Source organism: Chroicocephalus ridibundus, chromosome 1 (assembly GCF_963924245.1).
Source record: "Chroicocephalus ridibundus chromosome 1, bChrRid1.1, whole genome shotgun sequence".
In the NCBI taxonomy this organism is placed as follows: domain Eukaryota; kingdom Metazoa; phylum Chordata; class Aves; order Charadriiformes; family Laridae; genus Chroicocephalus; species Chroicocephalus ridibundus.
The window spans coordinates 69,829,810-69,854,507 of record NC_086284.1 but is presented as its reverse complement, the minus strand read 5'-3'; the positions used below and the strand labels follow the sequence as shown (position 1 = coordinate 69,854,507).

The window sequence follows — 24,698 nt, the reverse complement described above, 5'->3', positions numbered from 1 at the left end:
GTTCCTGCTTGTTCATACATTTGTCCCCCCTTCCTGCCGGTGTCTCTTCCCAGGGTGGCCCTGCTGGAAAACGTGCCCGCAGTCGCTCCTGCATGAGGGGCAGAAGGCTCCTGGCACAGGCTTTCCCAAATCCCATCTGAACTGTTTCATTTGCAGTAACTGTGAGAAGTTTAAGTACTAGAAGAGCAGCCAGGCGCCCAGCATGAAGCATAATATTTGAAATAAATCAAGAGTACACGCCCATCACATCTTTTACTGAATTCTCATTTTCACCCATCTTTTTTTTTTTCATTTTAAGCACTTAGGATAAGAAGTGTCTTTTTCCATTTTTGTAACTACCCAGTATATTTTGAAGTTCTTACATAAACAAGAAGTAGTGAAAAACGTGTCTCTTAAATCTCTAGTTGTTGCAGATGCCAGCATTAAGTAGTGAGTTTCGCTAGCTGCAGCCTGGCTGACTGTCTCTTCCCAGGTTTAACGTTCACAGTCACATCGGAACTAAAGACGACAAAAAGCCTCCATTTTTCTTCTGATTGCCCCTGCTCACAGGTCGTAGCACAGCAGAGCTGTAACCCCCCCACAGTGATGGGGTGGTAGCCCGGGCGAGGCAGGGAGTGGGCCGCGTGGGAGATGCTGTGGGGAGATGGACTCCCACAGCTGAGCTCAGCTCCCTGCTGCCGAGCAAGGTTTGGTTTTGGTTTGGTTTTTTTTTTAAATAAAAACTTCCTTTGCATTTTTTTTCCTTTAAGTTGAGGGAACCCAAATTGGTTTTCCATGTGTTGTTTCAGATGAAAATGCTTTTCTGTCAAAAGAAGTAGTGGAAAATTTTTTGAGTATTATTCAAAGACCTTTATTTGTTTTCCCCTAGGCTTACTCTTTACTTTGGACTGATGCCTTGTTTTTCAGTAGCAGATCAGAGCTACCAAAAAAAGGTGTCTGCTAGACAAGCAGAGTAACTTTTTAAAAATTAATTTGGTACTCTCTTCATACATCAAGACTGATAATTGTATGTTATTGGCATTGCCGTGATCTAAAAATGGTAGTAAAATAATGATTCTTTGGGCAGGCACTTTTTTGCTGTCCTGAATGAATTCTCATATGGCCTGTGTTCAAAATAACTTGGCATCCTTGCAGCTGTGTATTACTTAGAAAGCAAGAAAGTAAATTTTGGAAGTAACTTCTTTCTATTATTGGAATATCTAGTACACAAAATTAGTGTTTACTTTTTGTTAGGCACAACATCTGGGGATTTCAGTTTCTTCTGCTAAATCTTATCTTCAAATTAGGATGGTGATGGTTATTCTGAAAGAAGTACATCAGATTTTTTTGGAGCCGTATGGCAGCAGTATTTTTAAATAAGTTCCTAATAAGTTTTGAGTGTTTATGGAAGTTCCAGGTTAAAGCATATTTCCTTCTAGGGCTTATGTTTTCTTCATCTATTCCTATCATTATTACAAACGTATAACTTATGATAGGGGAAGGAATTAAGGGAAAAAATAAGTATAGGATTCTAACATGAGTTCTGGTATTGCCCTTATTCTTCTACATTTGCCCTATTTTCCACACATAAAATTGACCTGTACCTTACCTCACATCTGATGTTAAGTTAATATTTATATTTATTTATATACTGAATAATTGATGTACTACTGAACTTCAAGACTTGCTATTTTATAGCAGTTAGAAGTAAATGGAAGTGAAAACGGAAATGCCTGTTGTCAGAGGAAGCACAAATGATGTGCCAAAACCCCACTGCAGATTAGTACTGATTTTAGACCTCAGTTTTTAACTGCTTGTTGAGGGTATGCCGTGACAGTAATTCTTTATCCGAACATGATCATTTATATGCATAACACACCTCCTGTGTGGCCCATATTTAGATTGCTTCTATGATCTCTGTGAATGCTCCTTCTTCACATTCTTTCATGAAGGGTGTGTGTCCCAAGAGGCTTTAAAAATTACTTTTAAGGGAAAAAATTTCTGAGAAATACCACACCCTCTTACTCCAAAAAAGCCTTATGCTGTTTTTCTTTTGGTTAGTTTTTTTTTGCTTCATGCTATCTGAAGGTTGCCCTGGAGTATTTGATGGTGGTACTGGCATAAGGGCCCACATGATGGGTCGGTACCAGGGGGCAGATGGCAGTTGATGTGTTCATGTTCCTATTAAATCATTGGTGAGCTGTGCATGGGGTCATCCTTAAAGTTAAACCTAAAAAATCACCTCCTTTAAATCCAAACAAGGATGGTTACCCCAGTTTATCCAAGTCAATTTGAAACGTCTCTTAAATCACTGCAGTCTTCACGCGTGAACAAATGTACTTGCTCTCTGGCTGTTCATGTGCCCTTCATTTTTGCCATGAACCTTCCCCCAGCAGAGCCCACAAGCACTGTTTTTCTTGTGATGGCTTCCTGAGGAGACAGAACTACAGAAGGGTAGAACTTGATGTGGTCCTTATTTTAGTCCCTGCCAAGGAGAGCAGGCTGTGGAGGGGGCTCTGTGGGGACAACTTTCCTTGGACAAGCATTTCAGAGAAGACTGGGTGAAACAAAAAAGGGAACAGAGGGCATGTGAAGGTACAACCTCCTGCTCTAGACCTCATTTCCTGTCTGCTTCATCATTTGTCTGTGAATTTCTTCAGCTGACACTTGGGTTTCAGCAGTTGTCTGCTGGTTGTCCATCTGTGTCCTGCTTCTGGCACCAAGTGGCCACTGTCACCATGTTATCTGGCACAGCACTCTCCAAAGGGGATGCGTGCACAGGACGATGCATTGGGGTGCGAGAAGAAAATATTGGGACTTCAGTAGTACACACACATAATTTATAAACAAATAAATATACATATATTGAGGATGCATGCTCAGAAGTTTTTACTTGTAGGTGTACATGATGAAAATAGTTTGGAGACCACTGCTCTAACAGATGGAAAAACAGTTCTTTCTTCTTTCCCCTTATTTGCCCCCTGATTATGGCTCAGCTAAATTGAGCCCTCTGCACATACAGCCTCCTTCCAGCTTATAGACGCTGTGTAATGAAATGAACCCCCAGGTAACTCAGCTGAAAACCACCCCTTCTCCAAGAGAAGATGTAAATGAAGGGGTCTGTCTGAAAGGGAAGCATGCTTGCAGGCTGCCTCTCCAATGCAATTAATTGAAATGCATCCATGTGATCTTTTCCTTTTGATTTGAATGGGAACTCGTTGGTTTCCCATTGCAGGCAAAAGAGCTGTTTTCTTCTCCTAAAGTGAAATGCCTGATATCCAATGCTCTATTTATTGAGGCCGGTTAAGGGGAGGAAAGGTGGAGGGGCACAGCCAGGCAGTGAGGTTAGGGAGCAAGTGTGTGCCAAAACTTGCAGGGCTGTTGGGAAGCAGCAAACGCGGAGGCGAGGTGACTTGGGCGGCATCCCTACTGATCTGGCCCACTGTGCCTTCCAGCCCAGATTCCTTCTGTCCCACCACACCTTTTCTCTTGGAGCAGTGCTTGCCTGCCCTCTCCGAAAATAAAAAAGTGGGAGCCCGCCAAGGCACTTTGGAAGATGGCCTTTGCTGGGGATCCTGCTCACCTGGGTTTGTGCTAATGATCCCCACCTGGGTGTGATTCACTTCTCTTTGCACCGCCTGGTATAAACACTCAGGCAGAGGAGCATCTGAGGGAGCTGGGGTTGTTTAGCCTGGAGAAAAGGAGGCTGAGGGGAGACCTTATTGCTCTTTACAACTACCTGAAAGGAGGTTGTAGTGAGGTGGGGTCGGCCTCTTCTCCCAAGTAACAGGTGATATGACAAGAGGAAACGGCCTCAAGTTGCGCCAGGGGAGGCTTAGGTTAGATATTAGGAAAAATTTTTACGCTGAAGGGGTTGTTAAGCATTGGAACAGGATGCCCAGGGAAGGGGTTGAGGCACCATGCCTGGAGGTTTTTAAAAGATGGGTAGACATAGTGCTTGGCAATATGGTTTAGTGATGGTTTTTGTCAGTATTAGGTTGATGATTGGGCTCGATGATCTGAAAGGCCCCTTCCAACTTAGGCAATTCTATGATTCTAAAGGAGTAGGGAAAAGGAGTGGGATAGATGGACACCCCCTGTCTAGCTGTGTCCCTAGCTTTCAGAGACAGCTCTTAAATACCAGAGAACCCAGCCCGGCTGGCAGACAGGCTGCAAATCCAGCTGAGGTGGGACTGCGCTGCTCATGAGTGCTTTGCTCACAAGCTTGAGAGCCCTAAAGTCCTTCCCTTTTGCTCAAGTTAAGCTATTCTGGGTTTTGGTTTGTGGGGTTTTTTTTCTCCCTTTCTTTTTAACTGAACAGCCTTTCTGCTAGAGCGTATGCCGAGGTTACATGGGGTCTGAGGTGAGGATGCAAACCCAGAGTGGGATCTGGTCCCCTGCACTGCACCTCTCCCGCTCCTTTGCCTTTGGTAAGTGTCTCAGGTCCCAGGCTGCCAGCCGAGCCTCACGGTACCGCCCTGTCTTGCAGGAGTGCTCCAGGGAAAATAGTTTAAGGACCATGAGATGCTCAAACACTAGAGTCAGTACACAGTAGAGGGAAGCAGCCAGTGGAGAGCTGTGGTATGTAAAGAGGTTTGTCATCTGGGGAATGGGTCCCTGCCTTGACAGCCCTGCCTTGACATTCCCTTCTTCTTACCTAAAATAAGCAAAATCAGGTAATACTGTCACAGGAATACAATTCTGGCGTTAACAGTGTGTTTAATATCCCACAGGTGGAATTGCAAAAAAAAAAAGTGTTGATACAAATTTACTAAATTCATTCATTTTATTATTCAGTGCTAAGCAGTAGGGTGACTGAACTTGATTTATAATGAAAGTGGTTTTGTTTCCCCTTAATGATGACTTTTGTTACAGCCAGCACAATGTAGCAGTAGGTTACCCAGCAGATATGACTGCTCTGCTTTGCTGTAAGGTGTCCCTATTTTTCCGGGGAAAAAAATAAATGAGTCAAATGATAGCGCCAGCTTGGAAAGTTACCGCATAGCTGCTGTCACATAAAGCGGTATAAATTGCAAGAGCTTTAAAATATGGGCAATATGTGTACCGACTTTCTACAAACTAGCACTCTTAGTGATTGCCGGTAGCAATTACGCCAGAGCTTTATGCTTGTAAGGTCAAACACAAGACTTTAATGGTGAGTGATTACACATAAGTTTTTTGGGGGTTTATCTTCTGAAGGATATCCTTTTGCTTCTTACCGGCTTAAACATTCTACACACACTCCTCCCTCTCCCTTGCTGCTCTTTCCCACTGCACTACTGCAAGAGCACTGATAAGGAAAATAAGTCCCTGGATAAGCCAGTGGGTGAGAGGAGGAAGATGCTGAGGAAGGAGGGGAGGGTGGGCAGGGCCTGGCAATCTGCCTAGGTGACGGAAGGGGAACTGGGTGAAATGCTGGGATGGTTTCTGCAGATGCATGATCCCAGTGATGTTGACCTGAAAAAAGGCTGGAGGAGTTCTTGAGGGTTACTGCGCTGACATGCAAAGGCAGATACGTGGACTAGAAAGGGCTGTCCCGTGAATAGAAGTACTTCAGGCTATGAACAGAAAGCAATGTTCCATGTATTTCCAGCTGCTTAGAAAGTCGCTCTGCTTGGAGAAGATAAAAGCCTTTGCACTCTTCATTTTCTCTGTCTCTTAAAATAGGGTGGGAGAAGGGCAGGAGAGGAAAGCAGCATGGTGGGTGAGGTGGGAGGGTGAATGGTGAGCACAGAAGTCATCAGTGCTACACATACGTGGTAATAATTTCTGTTGCTTGTGCAGTATGCAAATATGCCAACCAGTATGTAATAAAAAACTTCAAGGCAGTTTCACGTTGTAACACAGATTTATTCAAACTGGGGACCCAGCCGATAGTGTGATTGAAGTCAAATAATCAAAACATTTAGTCATAGGTGGGATATTTGAATCAGAGAGCCTGTAGTATCTTTCTGAGTCTTTAAAGTACTTTGCAGTCTTGTGAGAGATTATATTGAGAACACTCGAAATCTTAAAGGGTGACTCACTGTATTTTCCCCACCAAACAATTAAGCTGTTTCACTCAGCTCATCTTCACTGGTCTGATATGTAATAACTTGTTTTTCCCTCTGCTGCTGCCTAAATTTATTCCTCTAGTGTTGTTAAATGTGAACCTTTTTACTGATTTTATTTTTTTTAATGCTACAGTCGATCAGTAACCCAGAAGTTCATAGCTGCATGGAAGATTGCTACAAATAAGAAAATTCTGTGCAGTTTCTTTATCTGGGCACTGAGCAAATTGCTCTTGAAACAAATCCAGTCTTTGCAGTGAGTAGGTTTGTCTGAATTTTCACTCAGGTTGGGGCAGGCGTTTATGCTCCATAGTCCAGCCCTGACCAGGTGGGCAAGTCCCGACAGGCGTTATCTCAGCTGACCCTTGAGCCAGAGAACCCTGAGGTGGCTGTGAGATTCAAAGACAAAGTACATGCCCCCTGATGCCATGGGTGCTCTGGCTTTCTTCACAAGCCGAACCTCCATCATCATCTTGCAAAGGCTGGGGAGTAGGGCAAGCCCTTGCAGTGCCCTGGTGAGACACTGGCAAGCAATCCAAAGTTATTTGGTATCACTGAGAGGAGAGAGGGAAAGGAATAACTTATATCCCTGACTCTTTCTGGGTGAGACAGTGGGGAGCAAAAGGGGTCCTATTAGAAGTGGAAGTGTTTCTTGACTCGGATGAGTGAGCGTCGACTTGCAGCAGGGCTCAGAGGGAGGCAGGGGCTCGGAGAGAGGCATGGTGGCCAGCGGCAGCTAGCTGGCCCCAGGTCTGCAGCAGCATGCCTGGGAGGGAGATCCCTGGTCCGCTGCCAGTGAGTTTGGGAGGAAAGCGGCTACCGATGGTGTTAGTCAGAGTGTGACTGCTGGGTGCTGTTCAAAGGGCTGGCGTGCTGTAAGAATGACGGGTTGGGCGTTATCTCATTTCCCCTTTCACATAACCCCAGGGACGAAGGAGACCATTAATGAAACCCCGGCAGTGAATGGAGCCAGAAGCAGGCTGAAATGTGTAAATAATTTCTCACAGGAGATTTATCTTTTGGTCCTTTTGTACCATTCCACAGGCATAACCTTTCAGTTTGCATGTTGTTTATTTTGCTCTGGCTGTCACTGTTCCTGTTTAATCCTTTAAGATAATAATATGCAGTAATAATGGTGAGGAAGAATGCTCTTCTTAACGTTAATGTCACATAGTGTGATACAATTTCTGTAATATTTTGGCTTAATACTATGTACATGGTGTCAGCAGTAGCGCTGAATGGTTTAGAGACTGCTGTAATGCTCATTAGGGATGCTTTTTCAGAGCTCATGTAAGAGGCCCCAGAAGACATGCAGAAGAGTGAACGCAGTATTTATATTATATGTATTTGTGGCAAAAATAGGCTGCTGGAGAATTAAAGCTCAGTCTGCCTAACTTTGATCCCTTGCAAGGCATGAATGCAACTAATAGTCAATATAAGCACTTACTGAGTAGTACAACATTAAAAAAGCGATGTGGATTTCTATGAACAGAACGTTTCAAAGCAGCCAATTTTCCAACTCTGACAAATGAGCATGCCTTACATGAATAAATGAGGGAATAAACGAGGTGTGTCTGCTGATGTTGTCTCATACAAAATTTCATAAGCAAACAAGAGAAAGAGGCTCTAGAGCTAGAGCCACAGTGATCAACTTTGCTGGAGCACAGGGCTTCTCTTCCTCTATGTATCCACCCCTCCGCTGTTGCCACTGGTTTGTGGCTGTCCTAGACCACTCACAGAAGTGCTGCTGCTACCTCCTCCCATTTCTTCATCTTCCCCTTGCAAGATGTGTTAGTTTGGACTCAGTGCTAGGTTTCACTGCTATTGGCCTTGTTTAGTAGAGAAGCACGTGGCAGTTTGGAAATACCAGTCTAGGTGAAATTGCCAGAAGGGAGGTGTGCAGCTGCTTGGAAAGAAGCATTTGGGCAGGAATTCTTCTTTTGATACTGAGCCACCAGCAGGACCTCCCCCTACCAGGACCTTCCTGACAGTCCCTTGCAGGACTTTCTCCTTTCCCACTTGCATTTAATAACTTAGAATCATAGAATTGTTAGGGTTGGAAGGGACCTTAAAGATCGCCTAGTTCCAACCCCCCTGCCATGGGCAGGGACATCTCCCACTAGATCAGGTTGCTCAGAGCCCCATCCAGCCTGGCCTTAAAAACTTCCAGGGATGGGGCTTCCACCAGCTCTCTGGGCAACCTGTTCCAGTGTCTCACCACCCTCATGGTGAAGAACAACTTCCTAACGTCCAGTCTGAATCGTCCCATCTCTAGTTTTAATCCATGACCCGACATCCTAAAAAGTCCCTCACCAGCTTTTCTGTAGGCCCCCTTAAGATACTGGTAGGCCACTATGAGATCTCCTCGGAGCCTTCTTTTCTCCAGACTGAACAACCCCAACTCTCTCAGTCTGTCCTCACAGGAGAGGTGCTCCAGGCGTCTGATCATCCTCGTGGCCCTTCTCTGGACACGTTCCAGCACGTCCACATCTTTCTTGTAGTAGGGACTCCAGAAGAACTTGATCAGTGACCTGGATGCTGGAGCTGAAAGTTGGCTTATGAAGTTTGTGGGGGTCCTCCTTCACTTGGAGAAACCTTGGTGGGCACAGAAGATGCATTCAAAATTATCTTGGCAGGCTGGAGAGAGGGTCCACAGTGAAGAAACTGAAATTTCAAAAAGTGAAGTGCTAAGAGTTGTACTCATGAAGGAGAATTCAAATGGCCATGGGCTGGGCTACTTGGAGGATGTATTGCAAAGACATAGCATGTCTTATCATGTGCTTGCACAGAAAACCAGCTCTTGTTATGGAAACGTTATATGTAAAATATAAAGGAGGGTCGACCTAGATTTTTTTTGAAGAGCCTGTGTAGTCATTAGTGAAAAAGCCTGAGAGCCATTGTCCTGCCCGAGGAAGATAACAGAGAGGCCTTGTTAGAAGGCCTAGAAGAAGACTGGAAAGAGTGCAGCGACCGCAAACTAATGCATGCTACTTTACTGAAATCTAGGAGCAGGGTTGTGTCTGTGGATGGCAAATCTATTTTGGTTGTGAGTTAATGTGTCTGCAGTCTCTGTAAGTGAAAGAGGAGGAACATGATAGCTAGGGAATTAGGATCGCTTTTCTTTCCAAAACAGCATTTCCTCTTTCCATATGCTTTTCTGCCAGCGGGGTTGGTGGGTGAAGTCAGAGGTCCCAAAATGGGACTCTTGCCCTGGCATATCCTCGATGAGTGTGCTTTAGTTTGGGGTGAGAACTGCCCGCGCACGGCTGTGCTGTCTGCATGTGATGGGGTATGCACATCTCCCCACGTGTCAGGATGCAGACTGCAGGGAACCATCCAGCCATGCTGGGCAATATGTAGCCCTCCTGTTTGTCTTCCCCCCTTCATGGGAACTGCAGAGGAGGAGGACAGGGAGAACGGCAGGGATGATTTCTTCCCTTTCTGGCCATGAGGATCCTGGGGCTAGGATCTGGTCAATGCGGCTTTGGACTCTGCAGATGAAATTATAACAGTAACCAGGACCACAGGCAGATTCAAAGTAGGTAGCGTGATGAACATTAATGCCCTGGGGATTCAAAAAGTAACTGGTGAGTAGCATTTACTGTTTTGGGAGCAAATTCATAGAATCATAGAATGGTTAGAGTTGGAAGGGACCTTAAAGATCATCTAGTTCCAACCCCCCTGCCATGGGCAGGGACACCTCCCACTAGACCAGGTTACTCAAAGCCCCATCCAGCCTGGTCTTGAACACTTCCAGGGATGGGGCATCCACAGCTTCCCTGGGCAACCTGTTCCAGTGCCTCACCACCCTCACAGGAAAGAATTTCTTCCTAATATCTAATCTAAACCTCCCCTCTTTCATAGAATTAGAATCATAGAATCATAGAATTGTTGAGGTTGGAAGGGACCTTTAAGATCATCGAGTCCAACCTTTAACCTACCCTGACAAGAGCCACTTCTAAACCATGTCCCTAAGTGCCCCATCTACCCTTTTTTTAAACACCTCCAGAGATGGTGAATCCACCACCTCCCTGGGCAGCCTATTCCAATGTTTAATAACCCTTTCAGTGTAAAAATGTCTCCTAATATCTAATCTAAACCTCCCCTGACGTAACTTGAACCCGTTTCCCCTCGTCCTATCACTTGTCACCAGGGAGAAGAGGTCAGCCCCCATCTCTCTACAACCTCCTTTCAGGTAGTTGTAGAGGGTGATAAGGTCTCCCCTCAGCCTCCTCTTCTCCAGGCTAAACAACCCCAGTTCCCTCAGTCGTTCCTCATAAGGTTTGTCCTCCAGGCCCCTCACCAGCTTTGTAGCCCTTCTCTGGACACGCTCCAACACCTCAATGTCCCTCCTGTAGCGAGGGGCCCAAAACTGAACGCAGTACTCGAGGTGGGGCCTCACCAGTGCCGAGTACAGGGGGATGATCACTTCCCTAGTCCGGCTCACCACACTATTCCTGATACAAAAAACTGATTTTCAGTTCAAAACCGTTTCCCCTCATCCTATCACTACACCGCCGATAAAGAGTCCCTCCCCATCTTTTTTGTAGACCCCCTTCAGGTACTGGCAGGCTGCTATAAGATCTCCCCGGAGCCTTCTCTTCTCCAGGCTGAACAAACCCAACTCTCAGCCTGTCCTCATAGGAGAGGTGCTCCAGCCCTCTCATCATCTTCGTGGCCCTCCTCTGGACTCACTCCAACAGGTCCAAGTCCTTCTTATGTTGGGGGTCCCAGAGGTCCATTGTTTAACTGTGAAACATCGCCTTCGCTTCTTCCAAGAGTATGTTGGCAGAAAGGTCAAGCCTTTCTGCTGTTATTCCTAAGCATGTTAGAGAGGAAGCTTTTGACCGCTTCCTACATCAAATACTTCCTCTGATCAGCTGCTGTGACTCCAGTCCCACATCACAGTAGCTGTGCCATCTGCTCCCGCCTGGCCCCCGAGTCCCTGCTCCTGCTCTGCTCAGCCTGCGGGTGCCACTGGGCCCAGGAGAGGACGCTGGGCAAGGAGAGCCAGTCTGGCCATGGAACTGGTGTTTCCCATCACTTCTTTGCGCAGGGCCCTCAGTCAAGCAGCACAGTTTATCCCAGGGCATCCCCCTGCGCCTGTTTCAGGTGTAGCAATAACACTGTTTAAAAAGTTGTGTTTAAATATTGCAGTGAGTTCAAGAGAAGAGCAATGACGGCCCTCTTGTCAGTTGGGAGCAGATCTTTTTAATTGGTGCCATTTCATAGAATCACAGAAGGTTTGGGTTGGAAGGACCTTTAAAGGTCAGCTAGTCCAAGCCCCTGCAATGAGCAGGGATGTCTTCAATCAGATCAGGTTGCTCAGAGCCCCGTCCAACCTGACCTGGAATGTTTCCAGGGATGGGGCATCTACCACCTCTCTGGGCAACCAGTGCCAGTGTCTAACCACCCTCATCCTAAAAAATTTCTTACTTGAACGGCTGGGATTTTGATTTCTTGGCTGAGCCTGGGTCAGGCTGGTTGGGAGTTCCAGCGTGGATGTCTGTGAATTTGCCGCTAGCCTTTGGTGACCTGGCGTTAGCTGCTTTGATGACACTGAAAGGAAGGACCGCAAGGAAAACCCCAGGGACTTTTCCACCCCTCCTTTACTTCTTCTGGACAGGCAGCGCCTTCACAGCCTGGGGGGATTTGTGGGGAGAGCGGCGGGCAGGCCTCTGCCGGGCAGGCCTCTGCCGGGCAGGCAGCAGCCGCCCCTCCGTTTGGGGAGGGGCGTTGTGAAGGGGCGCTCGCTGGCGGCGAGGGGGGAAATGGCGGCTCTCCGGCTCCACCTGCCGGCGGGAGGGCGGCGCGGCCGGGCCGAGGCGAGGCCGGCTTCCCGGCCGGACAGGGGCCTGCCCCGGCGGGTGCGTGCTGCCGGGCCGTCGGGCGGGGATCACTTTGGGGACGGCGGCTGCAAAAGCTGTTTGGGAGCGTTTGTTGTGAAGAAGGGAAGTGAGGGCGGTGAGAAGTGGTGGCTCTGGTCGGTGGCCGGTCACTCTGCACCACAGCCTGAGTCAAGGGTTTTCATTAACTCCGTGTCTGCAGGGGGAAGCACGCGGTTCGCACGTAGATGACTTCTGAAATGTATGAAAGCCTAATTGCAGGTGCTTTATGGATTCCGATTAATTGGGAGAGATGGTTGCCAGCCTTGAGAGGGCTGGGATCACAGGGTCCCGAAAAGGTGATAAATGCAGCTTTCACAAAGTTCCCCTCCGTTCCAGTGCGCCCATGGCCATGGCCCGCTCCTGTTCCCCAGCCTGCCGTGTCACCTCCTGCTGCGAACATGGTGGATGGGATGCACCTGCCGGCCCTGTGCCCCTGGTCCCAGCGCGGGATGTCCACGCTGAAGGAACATCTCCCTTTTTGCTGAAATCAAGAGGTGCTTCTTGCATCTTGCTCCCTTGGGCTGGGTATGGCGCTCACTGGTCCCTTGCTCTGCACCAGCTGAATTCCCTAACCCACTCCCCCAAAAACCTGTCTTCTGCGGGTGGGGGAGTCGGTGCCGGCTGGGAGAGGGCTCTGGTGAGAGCAAGTGGTGGCCTGAAGGAGGGTGCAGCTCTTTGCAGCTGGGGTGGAGGTGAGAGGAGGAAGGAGTGTGGTGGTAGGGGAAGGAAGAGCAGTGGAAGGAGAAAAAAGGAACTAGACTTTGCCCTTTCGGTGGCGGTGAGCTCCTCCGTCAGCTCGGTCACCCGGTGTGTGTACACCCTCAGCAAACTAGAATGGCTGAGGCATGAGTACGTGTTTCCTTCTGCTTATTTTGCTCCGGGAATGGTGATCTCAGGGGGTGGCGGGGCAGACAGCTGCAGGGTGTGACTGTCTGGCTTCTCCGCCAGCTCCTGGCAATGCGGGCATCTCAAAGATCTCCTTGGGGAGGGTGACCCAAGCTGCCTGAAGCAGGGAGAAGGACACAGACCTGGCCAGGAACTGCAGGGCTCTGAGCATTCTGGAACAGCCCTGAGGATCCGTCTCCACCCATGTGCTGCTGTTCTGGTTTCTGGTGGCCTGATAGAGGAGCAAAGAAAAATACTATGGGAAATGTGGGTCTGGAGCAATGGTTCCCTCCTGTAGTCAACCTTTGCTTGACATCACTGGTTTAATTTCATGCCTAACCCAGGTCCATCCCCTTCTCTACCTCGGGAGCTTCATCATCACCACAGAGCCATGGCTGCTGATCCCATTTTCTGCTGGTGCTGGAAACCCTGGTGCCAGGACCAAACTTATGGGCTTGGTTGGACTGTATGACTTTGTCTAGAGCTGTTTATGTGGCTCGGCCGTGCACTTCCCCTAATACCTGGTCCAGGCAGCTGCAGACTGCAGTGATCTGGCAGTGCTTATGAGCATGGTCACTGTGCGATTGGCCTTGTCCTGCTCTCCTCAGCTGTAATTTTGTTCACATGTTTTCTTCGAGCACAGCTCTTTTGGAAAATGGGTTGACAACAGGTCCAACTACTGCGAAGTGAACAAAACTGAAAAATAGTTTAGCCAGGCCAAACTGCTTAATGAATGACTCAAACAGGCTTTAAAAAGTATTAATTGAAGAGTTAATGCTTGTTTTCTTAGTTCCCTTTTAACAGATGCTTATTGGTATTCTCCTTGAAGTCTTGCAGCTTTCACAGTCATCATGAATCAACAAACTGTCCTTCCTTCCTATAAAAGTGGAACTGCTGGCATATGAGCAATATATGAAATAACATACATTGCAATCCCAAGCGAGGCCTCTTTTCATTCTGTACAGCAACTGGTTTATTGTGATTTTCTTCATCCTCGAGAACAAACTGCTCTTACCTTGACATTTGCCACATTATTTTGAGAGACCAAGCTGTAGTGCACTTTTTCCCCCAAGTTAGTAACTGTCCAGTGATAAGTTTAATAAAACTTTGCTGCTGTTTTTGTACTTGAAGGGCCTTCTCAGGAAGAGATATGAAGTTCAAATGAGGAAGCACTATGTGGCAGCATGGGAAACAGCAGCTTGGAAAGATAACTTGCATTGTTAATTTGTCCACAAAAGAGTGTTAGTGATAATGTTAAGTGTCCTGAAGACAGAAATAGAAGGAGCAAGAAGCAGGATGTAGAGAGACGTGGTGGAGAAGGGAAAGCAAAATGAGGCTCTGTTGGTACAGTATAGCATTATTTGTTATTATTTCACCATACAGTATAGCGTATGGTGGAAGCAGCTAAGAAGGATTATCAAGACGCATGTGCATTGTCTGACAAAAATCTTGTAAGAAAGCAAGGTATTGTGCACCAGACTTCACCAAGAACAACTGAATATTGCAGATAAAAACACTACAGTGCACTAAGTACAGTTTTAAATTTCTGAATAGAGAAGATTTCTGCATTGCCTTTAGGGTCAGTGTCAAATGCCAGCACAAATGCCATGTCTGAAAGCAGCACATCAGTTTCTGCATTAAATGCTGATGGGGATCTGGGGCTGGCCCTACTCAGTTTCACAGCTTGGGACCTTGGAGGGCAAGTAATCATGTTTTCACATGATGTATTTGTTTTTAAGATATATCTGTCCATAAACAGACAAATTAATAAATACCCTTCTGAGTGACCAACGAAAAAACACCCATTTTCTTGAATTCCTTTATAACTCTACAAGCATACTTTGTAACCGTTCTTGTCAATGAGTGGTAAAATAGTGTTAGGAGGGTTAGATATTTGTGTTTTGAAAATATTAAACCTTTAAAAATCATTTGGCTCTGTCCAAGCTACTACTTCAGTGGAAGAAAGTTACCTCTAAATGGACTGCACAATAACTGAAAGTTGCATCTTCATAATTTTTTTCTCTGTAACCAGTAGCAGGCCAAAAGGAACGTTACTAAGAGTGTACAATGGAAAATGCTTTTGGGCATATTTGCACCATTTCTCTGTCCCCATCACTGGCAGTGAGCAAGGTTTTAGACTCCGCTTGATACATCTCTGATTGTGTAGCAAGTGGCAGGGGAACATAGAATCATAGAATTGCCTAGGTTGGAAGGGACCTTTTCAGATCATCCAGTCCAACAATCGGCATTGTTGGTCTTGAGGATATTGCTGCTTTAACTTGCAAAGGATTGCCTGGGGCCTTCGAAGAGGCATGCAAGGGGTTCAGATTGCTTTAGGAAGACAGTTTGGGCCTCTATCCAGAGAAGAGAGATGCAGCTCAACTCTTGTTTGGTCACGCAGGTTGATCACTGTAACCGGCTCTAGGAGGTGATGGTTGTTTTCTGTTCCCTGTTAGTCCTTGCCCTGTATTGAGGTTGCCAGAAACAGCAGTGGCCTTCCAGCAGATGGAGAGTGAAACTGGCTGCCTTCATCTAGGAGAAAATCAGAGGATATTCCTCCTTTCTCAGCAGGTGGGAGGGTGAGGAGAGAGGGTCTTCCCTCTCCCCTTGGCATTGGCAGAGGTCCTTGTGGTGGGATAGAATGGCCCTGCACAGCTGGTCAGTGATCACTGGTGACTCCAGCCAGGGGTTGCTCTTCCCGGGCATGTCATGCTCATCAAGATGTCTGGGGTTATGTTCACAGAGTTGTTGACTGTTCCTTCTCTACTTGTTCCCAGAATAACAGTGTAAAAAGCCACAAGTTAAGGTATAGCTCTGGAGGGACTGATGATGAAGTTGTCACAGTTATCTTCAGTCCCTGGACTATCAGAAAATTTGTAAGATGAAAACCCCTGAATGATCCAGAGAAGTGGATCTACGGCTGTTGGCTGTTTCCTCTCCAAGTTTCTGTACTTTTGTCGTTTTAAAAATACCAATGGTATATGTAAAGCTATACCTTTTCCTGTGGGGTGGAGAATTTGCTTCCTTCTGTCTCCGTGGTGGTTTTGGGATGGAGAATTGGCGTGACAATTTGTGGAGCCAAACTGTGATGAATTTGTCCTCTTTACAGCATGAAATTTCTACAGAGTGAAAGAAGGAAGTGGTTTGCTAAGTCACTTTTTTTTTTTTTTTTTTTTAATTTTATCACAACTACCAGTAATAACCACAGGGAAAACGTGCAAACAGTGAGTATTCAATGTAAAGCTATATATGGGAAAGGCTGCTCATTGCGAACCTGCTGCCAGCGAGGCTACATGGTGCCGGTAAGTATGCACCCGGTCACTTGCGCTGAGGGTCTGACTGTCGCGTCTGCCTGGGTGCACGTTACCCAGCTTTCCCAGCTGACAGCCTGGTGACGAATTGTATGGTCTTTTAGTCCTTTGCGGGGAAATTCTTACAAACAGGAGCCATGCATGGGAACGGTGATAAATGGAGTTAGGAAGAGGCTGGGTAATAGATTTGCTTGCTGGAGTTTACTACTAAAAGCAAGCGGCATGGGTAACAGAGCTTTGAGCTAAGTCTTTCGTCGTTCTTGAAATGTGGCGAGGTATCCTGGTATTCCCAGTAGTTTTTTATCTGTTGCTCATCTGCAGTGTTTTTATCCACCTAGAACAGAGGATTCGTGATCGGTTTGAAGATACCCCATCACTGCCAGTTTTTTTTGAGCAATATGATAATTGTCAGTGGCTGAGGCACAGAACACTGTGATGGAGTAACTGAACCTTAAAGTGTATTTCCAGTGGAAGGAATAGTTTTTTCCCACCTGTTACAGAGATTGTATTGCTTCTGATTCAATTTGAGGGAGTCTTTATGTTGAGAAGTCAGTCACTTTTCCAGCAAAGCAAACCTTTTATGTTAGGGCAGCTGTGCTTTTTTGGTTTAAGGCTTTTGCTCTAATTTAAGAATCTTAAGTGTGTTTTTCATGTGCTTTAAAATATTATGAAAAATCCATGTGAGATAGAATTTTTATTTTTTGTGCTGAATCCAAATGTAATTTTTGCAAAGTTATGGGGGTGGTTGGGGATGTTTCTGTTTTACATTATTCTGAATTTTCAGGATGAACTTTCATTTCTTCCACACTGTGAATTTATTTCCAAGTATGGATTTTTCTGCATGGATATGGATTACCAGTTTTAATAACTTTGAAACCAAAATGTATATACTTAAAAATTAATATTTTTTGAGTGGCTGAAAGTTGTACTTTGCCTGTGTTTCTTAAGCGTTTGCATGTATTCAGACACATGAGCTACCTTTGTATATACTGATTTAGAGAGTACATTCTTAACACCAGAAACCATCATAGTGCTAGTCTCTGACCTTTTACAGGTGATCAACTCTAGGCAGCCACTGTGTTCTACCTTTCTTGGAAATGCTGGTCAGAGTACAGGACCACTTTTCCGTATATCTGGTCTCCTGTGCTCTCTCAAGAGGTGCCCCGACTTCCGCCATGCCTTTCCTTTGTAATGCGTTTCTCCTGCCTTGTTTTTTGGCCAGTAGGGACTGCATGAGGTGGCTGTATGGTGTGTTCACAGACATACAGCCAGGATCGAGGCTTCTTTTGGGCTGCTAAATTGACCACCCCTCACCATTCAGCTCATTGTTCTTCTTACAACCAGCAGCATTCAAAGGCTCCGGTATCCTCTCGGGACCCCAGGGGTGGGTCGTCCTTCTAAAACTCCAGGACTTGCACCCATAAAGTAGCATCACCTGCTGCTTTGGCGGTCATTTTTGGTTGTGTGCCATGACATGGTGGGGCTTTCAAGCATGTGCATATTGTCAGGGTCACTGGCACCTCTTTAATTTTTCACAAGGAGAGCGTACCGTCTTCTGTCCTTGGCAGATTAATTTCATTTCAGTGTAAAGAACACAAAACCTTGATGAGAGGCTGTTCTTTCTCTACTTGCAATGTAGCGTTAGTCATCTGAAAAGTATTTGTGAGCTGGAAGACAAAGGGGCCAGGAGAATAATTGCTGGGCAGTCAACAGAGGAAGCAGTTTATGGGGTGCTGTGGTTTTGTTTGCATTTATTTAACCCTGATGAGTGCTGTTTTGGAGAAAAATGTAGACTTCCTAATACTCCCATTCCTTCAGTGAAAGGGCAAAGTCAGTCTGGGGCCTGTTTTGAGATCTCCCACTAGCTCTCCAGCAAAACCAGGTCTCAGCAGTTGCCCATCTGGAATGGCTCGGTAGGCCTTTCTGCAGCCCTGGAAGGGCTCACTGGCTTTCGGGGCACAAACCCGACCGTCAGAGCAGGTAATTCCCCAGAGTATCTGGGGCAGCAGCCCTTTGGGCAGTTTCCTTCACTTGCCACCCATTTTCAGGTTCTGCTTCTGTCTTTGTTTTTTTCTTGGAGACTTCCTCAGCGTTTTGTAGCATCTACTGGTGAACTTTTAATCATCCAGTATGCCAGCTGGCACCAGGGGCTTTTTACCCCCAATTCCAAAGGCATTTTATTCCATTACAGTAGAGTAAAGTAAATATTCTGGATATATCTACAGTAGTAGGGTGCAAGTAGAAGTGTACTTGTTTAAAGATAAGACTTTTCAGTTGTCTTTTTCAGACTCAGGTTCTTTATGCATCACAAAGTGCTTAAATGTAAAAAGTATATTTATGACTGGGTTTGAAAATCTCTTTTGAGAAGAGGCTTTTAATTCCAAGACAGTAAAAATTATTCTGAAGAGAAGGTCCCATATCTAGAAATGCAGATCAGTAATTACTTGTGTTTTTCCACATGTTCTAGGCTATGAAGATTAATCTAAACTCTGAGTTTGCTGGCTTTAAACCCTCCCTTTCCCCATCTTTTTGGTGTGGTTTTTTTTTTCTTTTTTTTAAGGTGTTTATCCCATGGAGTTCATGGTCCATACGAGTAACTGTACCCATCTTAAAGCTTCAGCTGCTTGCCAACTTGCTTATCACTCTTTTTTAAAAGGGGCTTATGTACAAACAGCAGGACAAAACTGATTCATGCTGTGTTGCCTGGTTTCTTCTTTGCACACCTACTCATGCATTGATCCTGAACCGATTAACAGCATAAATTTCTAGCTATAATGCTAAACTGCATCTTCAGATGCTGGTCTGTCATTCACCTTGGCTCCGGTCTGAATTATTAAAGCATGTGTGGGTTAATCCATGCCTCCCTCTGGCTGTAGAGAGAAATACTGGCACTGAGAAAGAAGGCAGCATTTTCCCAGTAGAGGGAGGTATTGTAGAGCTCAGCCCAAGTAGGATTCCACTTGCTGGAGAAAAATGCGCCTTTTGCGTTTTGGGTTTTTTTTTTTCTGAATTTTAGGAATTCATGGGGCAGTGTGTGCAGAGAGCTTGGAGGAGGCAGCCAAAAGACCTTGCTCCATGTTTCGGTAGACAGAAGATTTTCCCATGCTTGCTTTTATATTTTTTTATTATTATTGGAATAGAACAATTGTAAAGAGAGCAGGGACCTCTGCCTTGTCTCACCAAAACCTCACAGGCCACCTGTGGTGGAGGTAGAGATGCCTTTGGTGCTGCCAGGGCGAGGAGGGACTCTCCATGCTCACTGCAGAAGCCCCCTTGCCTTCCCTCTATCCCCTCAAATCCAAAGGACTTTGGCGGGTTGAGTACAGTGCTACTCTGAACGGCGTCAAGCACACCATCATGTAGATTTTTTTACTTTACATTGTATGGCAGGGACATGCATCTATAGAAGAGGTTTAAAACAAACCCAGCAACTACCATTAAATTGCAGCAAATGTGCTTGGTCAGCTGGAGCATGGACATAAATCCATAGCGATGCTTTGCAGCATCCATGCGGATAGTGCAAGTGCCTTAGTACTTATCCTAATCCACAGGTAAAATATGCATGCTTCAGGACTGATTGATCGCTAAGTGGAACAGGGCAAGAAACATCAAAACAGATGTTGGTGTCACATTAGACAAGGAAGGAAGCATTTAATTAGTTAATTATTTAACTCCTTGAATCAACAAAGCTCCCTGTGAAGCTTTGGATTTTTTTTTTCAAGGTTTGCTTAGATTTGTGGCTTGATTTCTCTCTGTTTGTTTCCTTTTGTCACCACCTGCTCTAGCAGGGACCCAAGGTGCAGTTCGCTATTCCTTGACACCCAAACCCATCTGTGGGGACTCACCTCAGCAGCCTCTAATTCAGAGAGGTGTAAAGCTTCATTTGCTTCATTTCAGGACATCAGTTGGATGCTTCAGGGATTCTTGCAAAACTGCTGGTCAGGTTATTTCCACCTTCCTTCACTTGCTCCAGTGAGTCCCATGCATTCCAGCTGATATACAAGACTTTTCCTTGGCTGTAAAGAGTGTTTTTCTTCCAGACCTTGCAAAAAATGGTAGAAAACCAACGCTTTTGGGTATGTTCCTCTGGAGACTCATCCCGGTGATAAGCTGGGTGAGCAATGAGGGATGGAGAAATGTGCTCCCCCACCGCAGACACTTTTTAACTGTGTGCATGCTATGAGCACTCTTATACTACTCTTATAACGCTCTTCTGATTACTTTTTTGACTGTTTATGATGCCCTATAACTTTTTCTATTGCTTTGAAAATCTTCAAGTAAATGTAATTGAAATTTGCTGGGTTCTTCAAAGTTTAAAAAAACAAACCAAAACAAGAACGTGCCACTGGAGTGGAAAAAAGATCAATGAAATTGATAAAGGCTTCTCTGTGTGGAATGAGAGTGCTAAAGTTTCGTCTTTTCTGGATTCTGTAGTTAGCATGCATTCTGTGTAAATACAGACTCATGAAGAAATCTACTAAATTGGGAGTACTTGGTGGTTTTTGTTATTCCTAAATTCATTGACATGGTTTCCAGCATCACGGATTACTGTTCACATCCCTTTGAACATAGTGAAAAGTAAGCAGACATAACCTGTCTGTCTTAAAAGATGTTTAAATAGCAAAATTCTGCTGAATACCTACAGTCACCAGAACCACAGTATTTTCACGGAAATTTAAGAGAGAGTACTTCAGACCTGGTGTATGAAGATAATCAATTTGTAGGACTGCAGTGAAAACTCAAGCATAAGCCTTGTCCCACATAGTAAAAAGTTATTTATTGCTTGGGATGAATGAAGGACTGCATAGTTTCTGTCTAGGTTCCACCTTTTGCTGCTTAGACATAGGTGAATATTTTCCTCTAATGAAATACTGATAATACCATGCTTATCCATTGTATTGCTGTTGCAATGTTAGCTTTATCTGGGGGCAGGAGGAAGGTCGGTTGCATGAATGAAGAGGCACGCACTACAAAATGAAGAGCGAACCTTCAAAGTACAGGACATAAAAGAAGGCTGCGTGTTACCAGTAATAAGAAAAGCTGTGGTAACTTGGCCGGTCCTCAAAAATTCTGATGGAATGTGAAAGGTCCAAGCAGCCCCGTCCCACGCAAGAAGAATGTAATCTCTTAAAAAAGGAATTATAAACAGCAGATAGGGGCTGGAAGGTAAAAGGGGGTGTGGGGAGCAGGAGGCACTCGCTGGGGAAGTTCTTCCTGCAGAGCGAGGTCCATCCAAGGTGCTTTCTGGCAACCTTTAAGCGGGTTAGTGGGGAAATATCATTTGTATTCTCCAGCATCTCTCCAGAAAATGTCCCTGCAACATGCATTTGATACTCAGAACTTAAGGTTCAGCTGTTTGAGGAATTTCAGATTTGAAACCTCATCTCTCGCGAGGATTGGTGGAGGATCCCACAGGGCAGAAAAGGAGTCCGGTTTGGATTTCTTCGTGTAGAAAGCTTTTAGCTTGTTCTCAAGTCCTCCAAGAAAGTATTTTCTAACTCAGCTTAGACCCCTGTTGGAGTTTGCTGAAGAAGCCAGTGAAAAATTGATGTTGTGGAGCTCACTCCCAGGTCTATTTAAAAAAAAATTAGCTCCTTTATATTGAGGTGGATTTGATCTCTACAACAAACAATGCATTTTTGTGTCTGGCCTTCTTGTATTCCTTACATTTACGTGTTCTGTCTGGGGACATTGATTGTAAATTGTAATTACACTGGTTTGGTGCAGCTGTGGCTTCCAAGTACATTTTAGTAAAAGCCGTTGCCCCATAGGCTGTCCAAGCACAGCAGCTGTTTATGAAGATAAACATGAATCTTAATGCTGTGTACTTTGTACTAATGCAACTTGCAGCAAAGTGGGTGAAGCATTGTCCTTTAATTTTTTATAAACTTGTGTCATGATTAATACAGAAGTATTCAGTGTACAACAAAGAGACTGCTGCTGTAGTGAGTAAAAATTTATGAACAATTTTGTAGGTAATAGTTCAAATTCATTAGTTTACAAAGAGCTTTTTCACAGCAAAAAATCTATTCTGTCTTCACTTTTTAGATGGTTATTATTATTATTATCTAAAATGGAATGTTTAGGCAAAGATAAATCATTGGTACACTGATATTTAAAGCACGGTTGGTAATGTATAAAAGCTGCTGTGCCATGGGCATCTGTCTGCAGTCCTTTACCTCTGCTCCTAACAGCATTAACTTTTCATTGAATCGCTGATTGACTGACTGCAGGGAATTGGCATTTAATTATGTTTAAGCTTATCCTACTGCATATTGAGAAACAATTTAAAATACTTCGTTTGAAACTGGAATGCAGCGTGTTTAGGCAAATATCGTGACTGTTCTCTCTTTTATTTTCTGAGGACAGGAGCTCGGATGTATAGCTCTTGTTGATGTTTCAGTGTGTGCAACCTTCTAACACCACATAAATCACTTCGAATTTCTCCAGCCATTATCTATTTGGCATGTTATGTGATTCCTTTTCCAAAATAATTTCTGTTATTTTTCCATTATGTGATGTTTTATATTGTGTGTTGATGACATTCCAGGCTGAAGCACATTGAGAGTCTTATATAAAATACCGTGCTTGTCTTCAGTCTGGTAATCCTGACAAAATTGGTGTCAAGCGACACAACCAGTATTACACGTTACACTTTTCTCTGCTACAGGCATCCACAAATGCTCCCTTGTATGTATTCCTCTACAAAATAAACACTTTAATAATGAACTATGAAATTCATACCACATAGAACTTGTTTCCTATGCTAGTCAAAACAGTCCTTGCAGATTGTTAGATTTCTTGTCTTTTGTTAAATGCAAGTTCATTTAAAGAACCTCCCCCCCAATCTCTCAACATAGAAGTAAAAATTCTGAATTAAGTTTTTGTTTATATGTGCCAAGGATAACGTCAAAGAAGTTGTAAAAAGATTTCAAAAAGTGGTAAGCTTTTTTGAAGCCTCCTTTTGAGTTGCAATTAAGAGGTTTATTACTAAAAAATTATTAAATGAGATGAGGTGCAGAGTTTGCAAATCCCTGCTAGTCACCTTCCTGTCTTACAGGAAACCTTAAGCGCTTTCATTCCTGTTTTACAATTACACAGAACACTCCATCACTGCAAAATGTGACAAATAGTTACGGTGGTTATGTTTTGATAGCTGAGAGTAGGAAGAAAAAAACATTGGTGTTTTCTTCTGATTCTAAAGGTGCGTGGAAAAGAGCAATTTCTGACAAGCACCATTTCCAAAAGGGTATTTTAACTGAAGTTACCTTGCTGCATTCATCTCCCTATCGGGGTTTGCTCACATTCTTGAGTAACTCTGAATTTTCAGAGCGCTGATGACTTTCTTTTTGTCATAAATGATAGTGGGAAAGAGTTAACAGCCCCTTGCAGCCCTGGAGATTTTTAGCTGGTTGCAGCCCAGCTCACGCCACAGAGTTGCTCCCGTCGGGGCAGCGGGAGTTTGCAGAAAGCCGGAGGGAAAGCCGGTGAGCTTGTCACAGACATCCCTTTAGGTGTGACCGAGTGATAAAGGAAATGTGGTGCCCTTCGGGAGGGTGTGTACCTTTGAGAAACAGGAAGCCGAGCAGCAGCCGCCTGCCTGCCCTGCCTGCAGAGGTTGGTAGCCCGGGCGGGCGCAGGTGTGCCGACACACCACCCAGCCTCTTCTCTCCAGGCATCTTGGCAGCAACATCTGGAAGAGGCAGGGGGAGAAAGAAACCCAACCCAAAGCCAAAACACCCCCCCCCTCTTCCTTTCCCCCTTAAAAAAAACAACCCTCCAGGTAGAGAAATATGACGGCCTTGCAGCTGAAAGAGTTGTCACATTCAGGTCTGTACAGGAGGAGACGGGATCGCCCTGATAGCGTGGGACTGCCCGGGTCGCACGAAGAGAAGCTGAGGTGAGTGCGAATGGACGGGTATCACTGGGGTGCCGAGCCCTTCTCGGCAGCCTGCTTGCTTTGGTGGTTTCAGCAGACAAACTGCAAACAGGGCTCTGGAAAGTCTTTGCACAACGCACGCATCGAGAAGCAGTCCCAAAGCACTATGGAAAGAACCCCAACAGAGGGATAACAGGAACCGTACGGTGACTTTGTGGGTTTTGGTGATGGTGTGACTCCCTTCCCCAGCTCTGGGAAGGGCAAATGTTAGCTGGTGGGTTGCTTCTGGATCCCTTCTGATAGCCAGCACTTGCCAGTAAATAACTCTCCCCAGCCTGACAGTTTTGCTTGGTCTGGTTTGAAGTCAGTTTTGGGTCACCCGGGCGCTGTGGGTTGTGCTGCTTCTCAGGGGGTCTTGGGGCAGCCCCTCTGCTGGGTTGGTTTCCTTGCGGCTCCTGGGCTCTGGCTTTCTTCAGGGGGGGTTCTTTGTTGTGGAAAGGGCTTTAGACAAAAGAATGCAGCAAGACTACTTAGCCTGACCTTACCCAGGAGGTCGACCAAAAATCGGAAAGCCATTTAATGTCCCAGGTTGTCTTCTTGATGCTACGTGCCTTTTGAAAGAGTAACAGCGAATTTTCAAAAAGCCTCTGTTTGGAGCAGGGAGATTAAAGAATTGTTCGTAACCTGAGTAAATTCAGACACCACA

The 24,698-nt window shown here is 45.3% G+C and overlaps 1 protein-coding gene across 5 annotated transcripts in view; it reads left to right on the top strand.

Annotated features, from left to right (window-relative positions):
• LIMS1 (LIM zinc finger domain containing 1) overlaps nt 1-24,698 on the top strand; it is a 77,005-nt gene that overhangs the window by 17,378 nt on the left and 34,929 nt on the right. The window contains exon 1 of one of the 5 annotated variants that reach the window (XM_063338642.1): nt 15,996-16,104. The exons of 2 other annotated variants lie outside the window; for them this stretch is intronic. In XM_063338642.1, the coding sequence (XP_063194712.1) occupies nt 16,052-16,104 (53 nt within the window). In that variant the 5' untranslated portion in view covers nt 15,996-16,051. Of the gene's footprint in view, nt 1-15,995; nt 16,105-23,612; nt 24,014-24,698 lie in introns of those variants that run through there. 2 more of the 5 variants (XM_063338622.1, XM_063338632.1) reach the window with 2 other exon arrangements.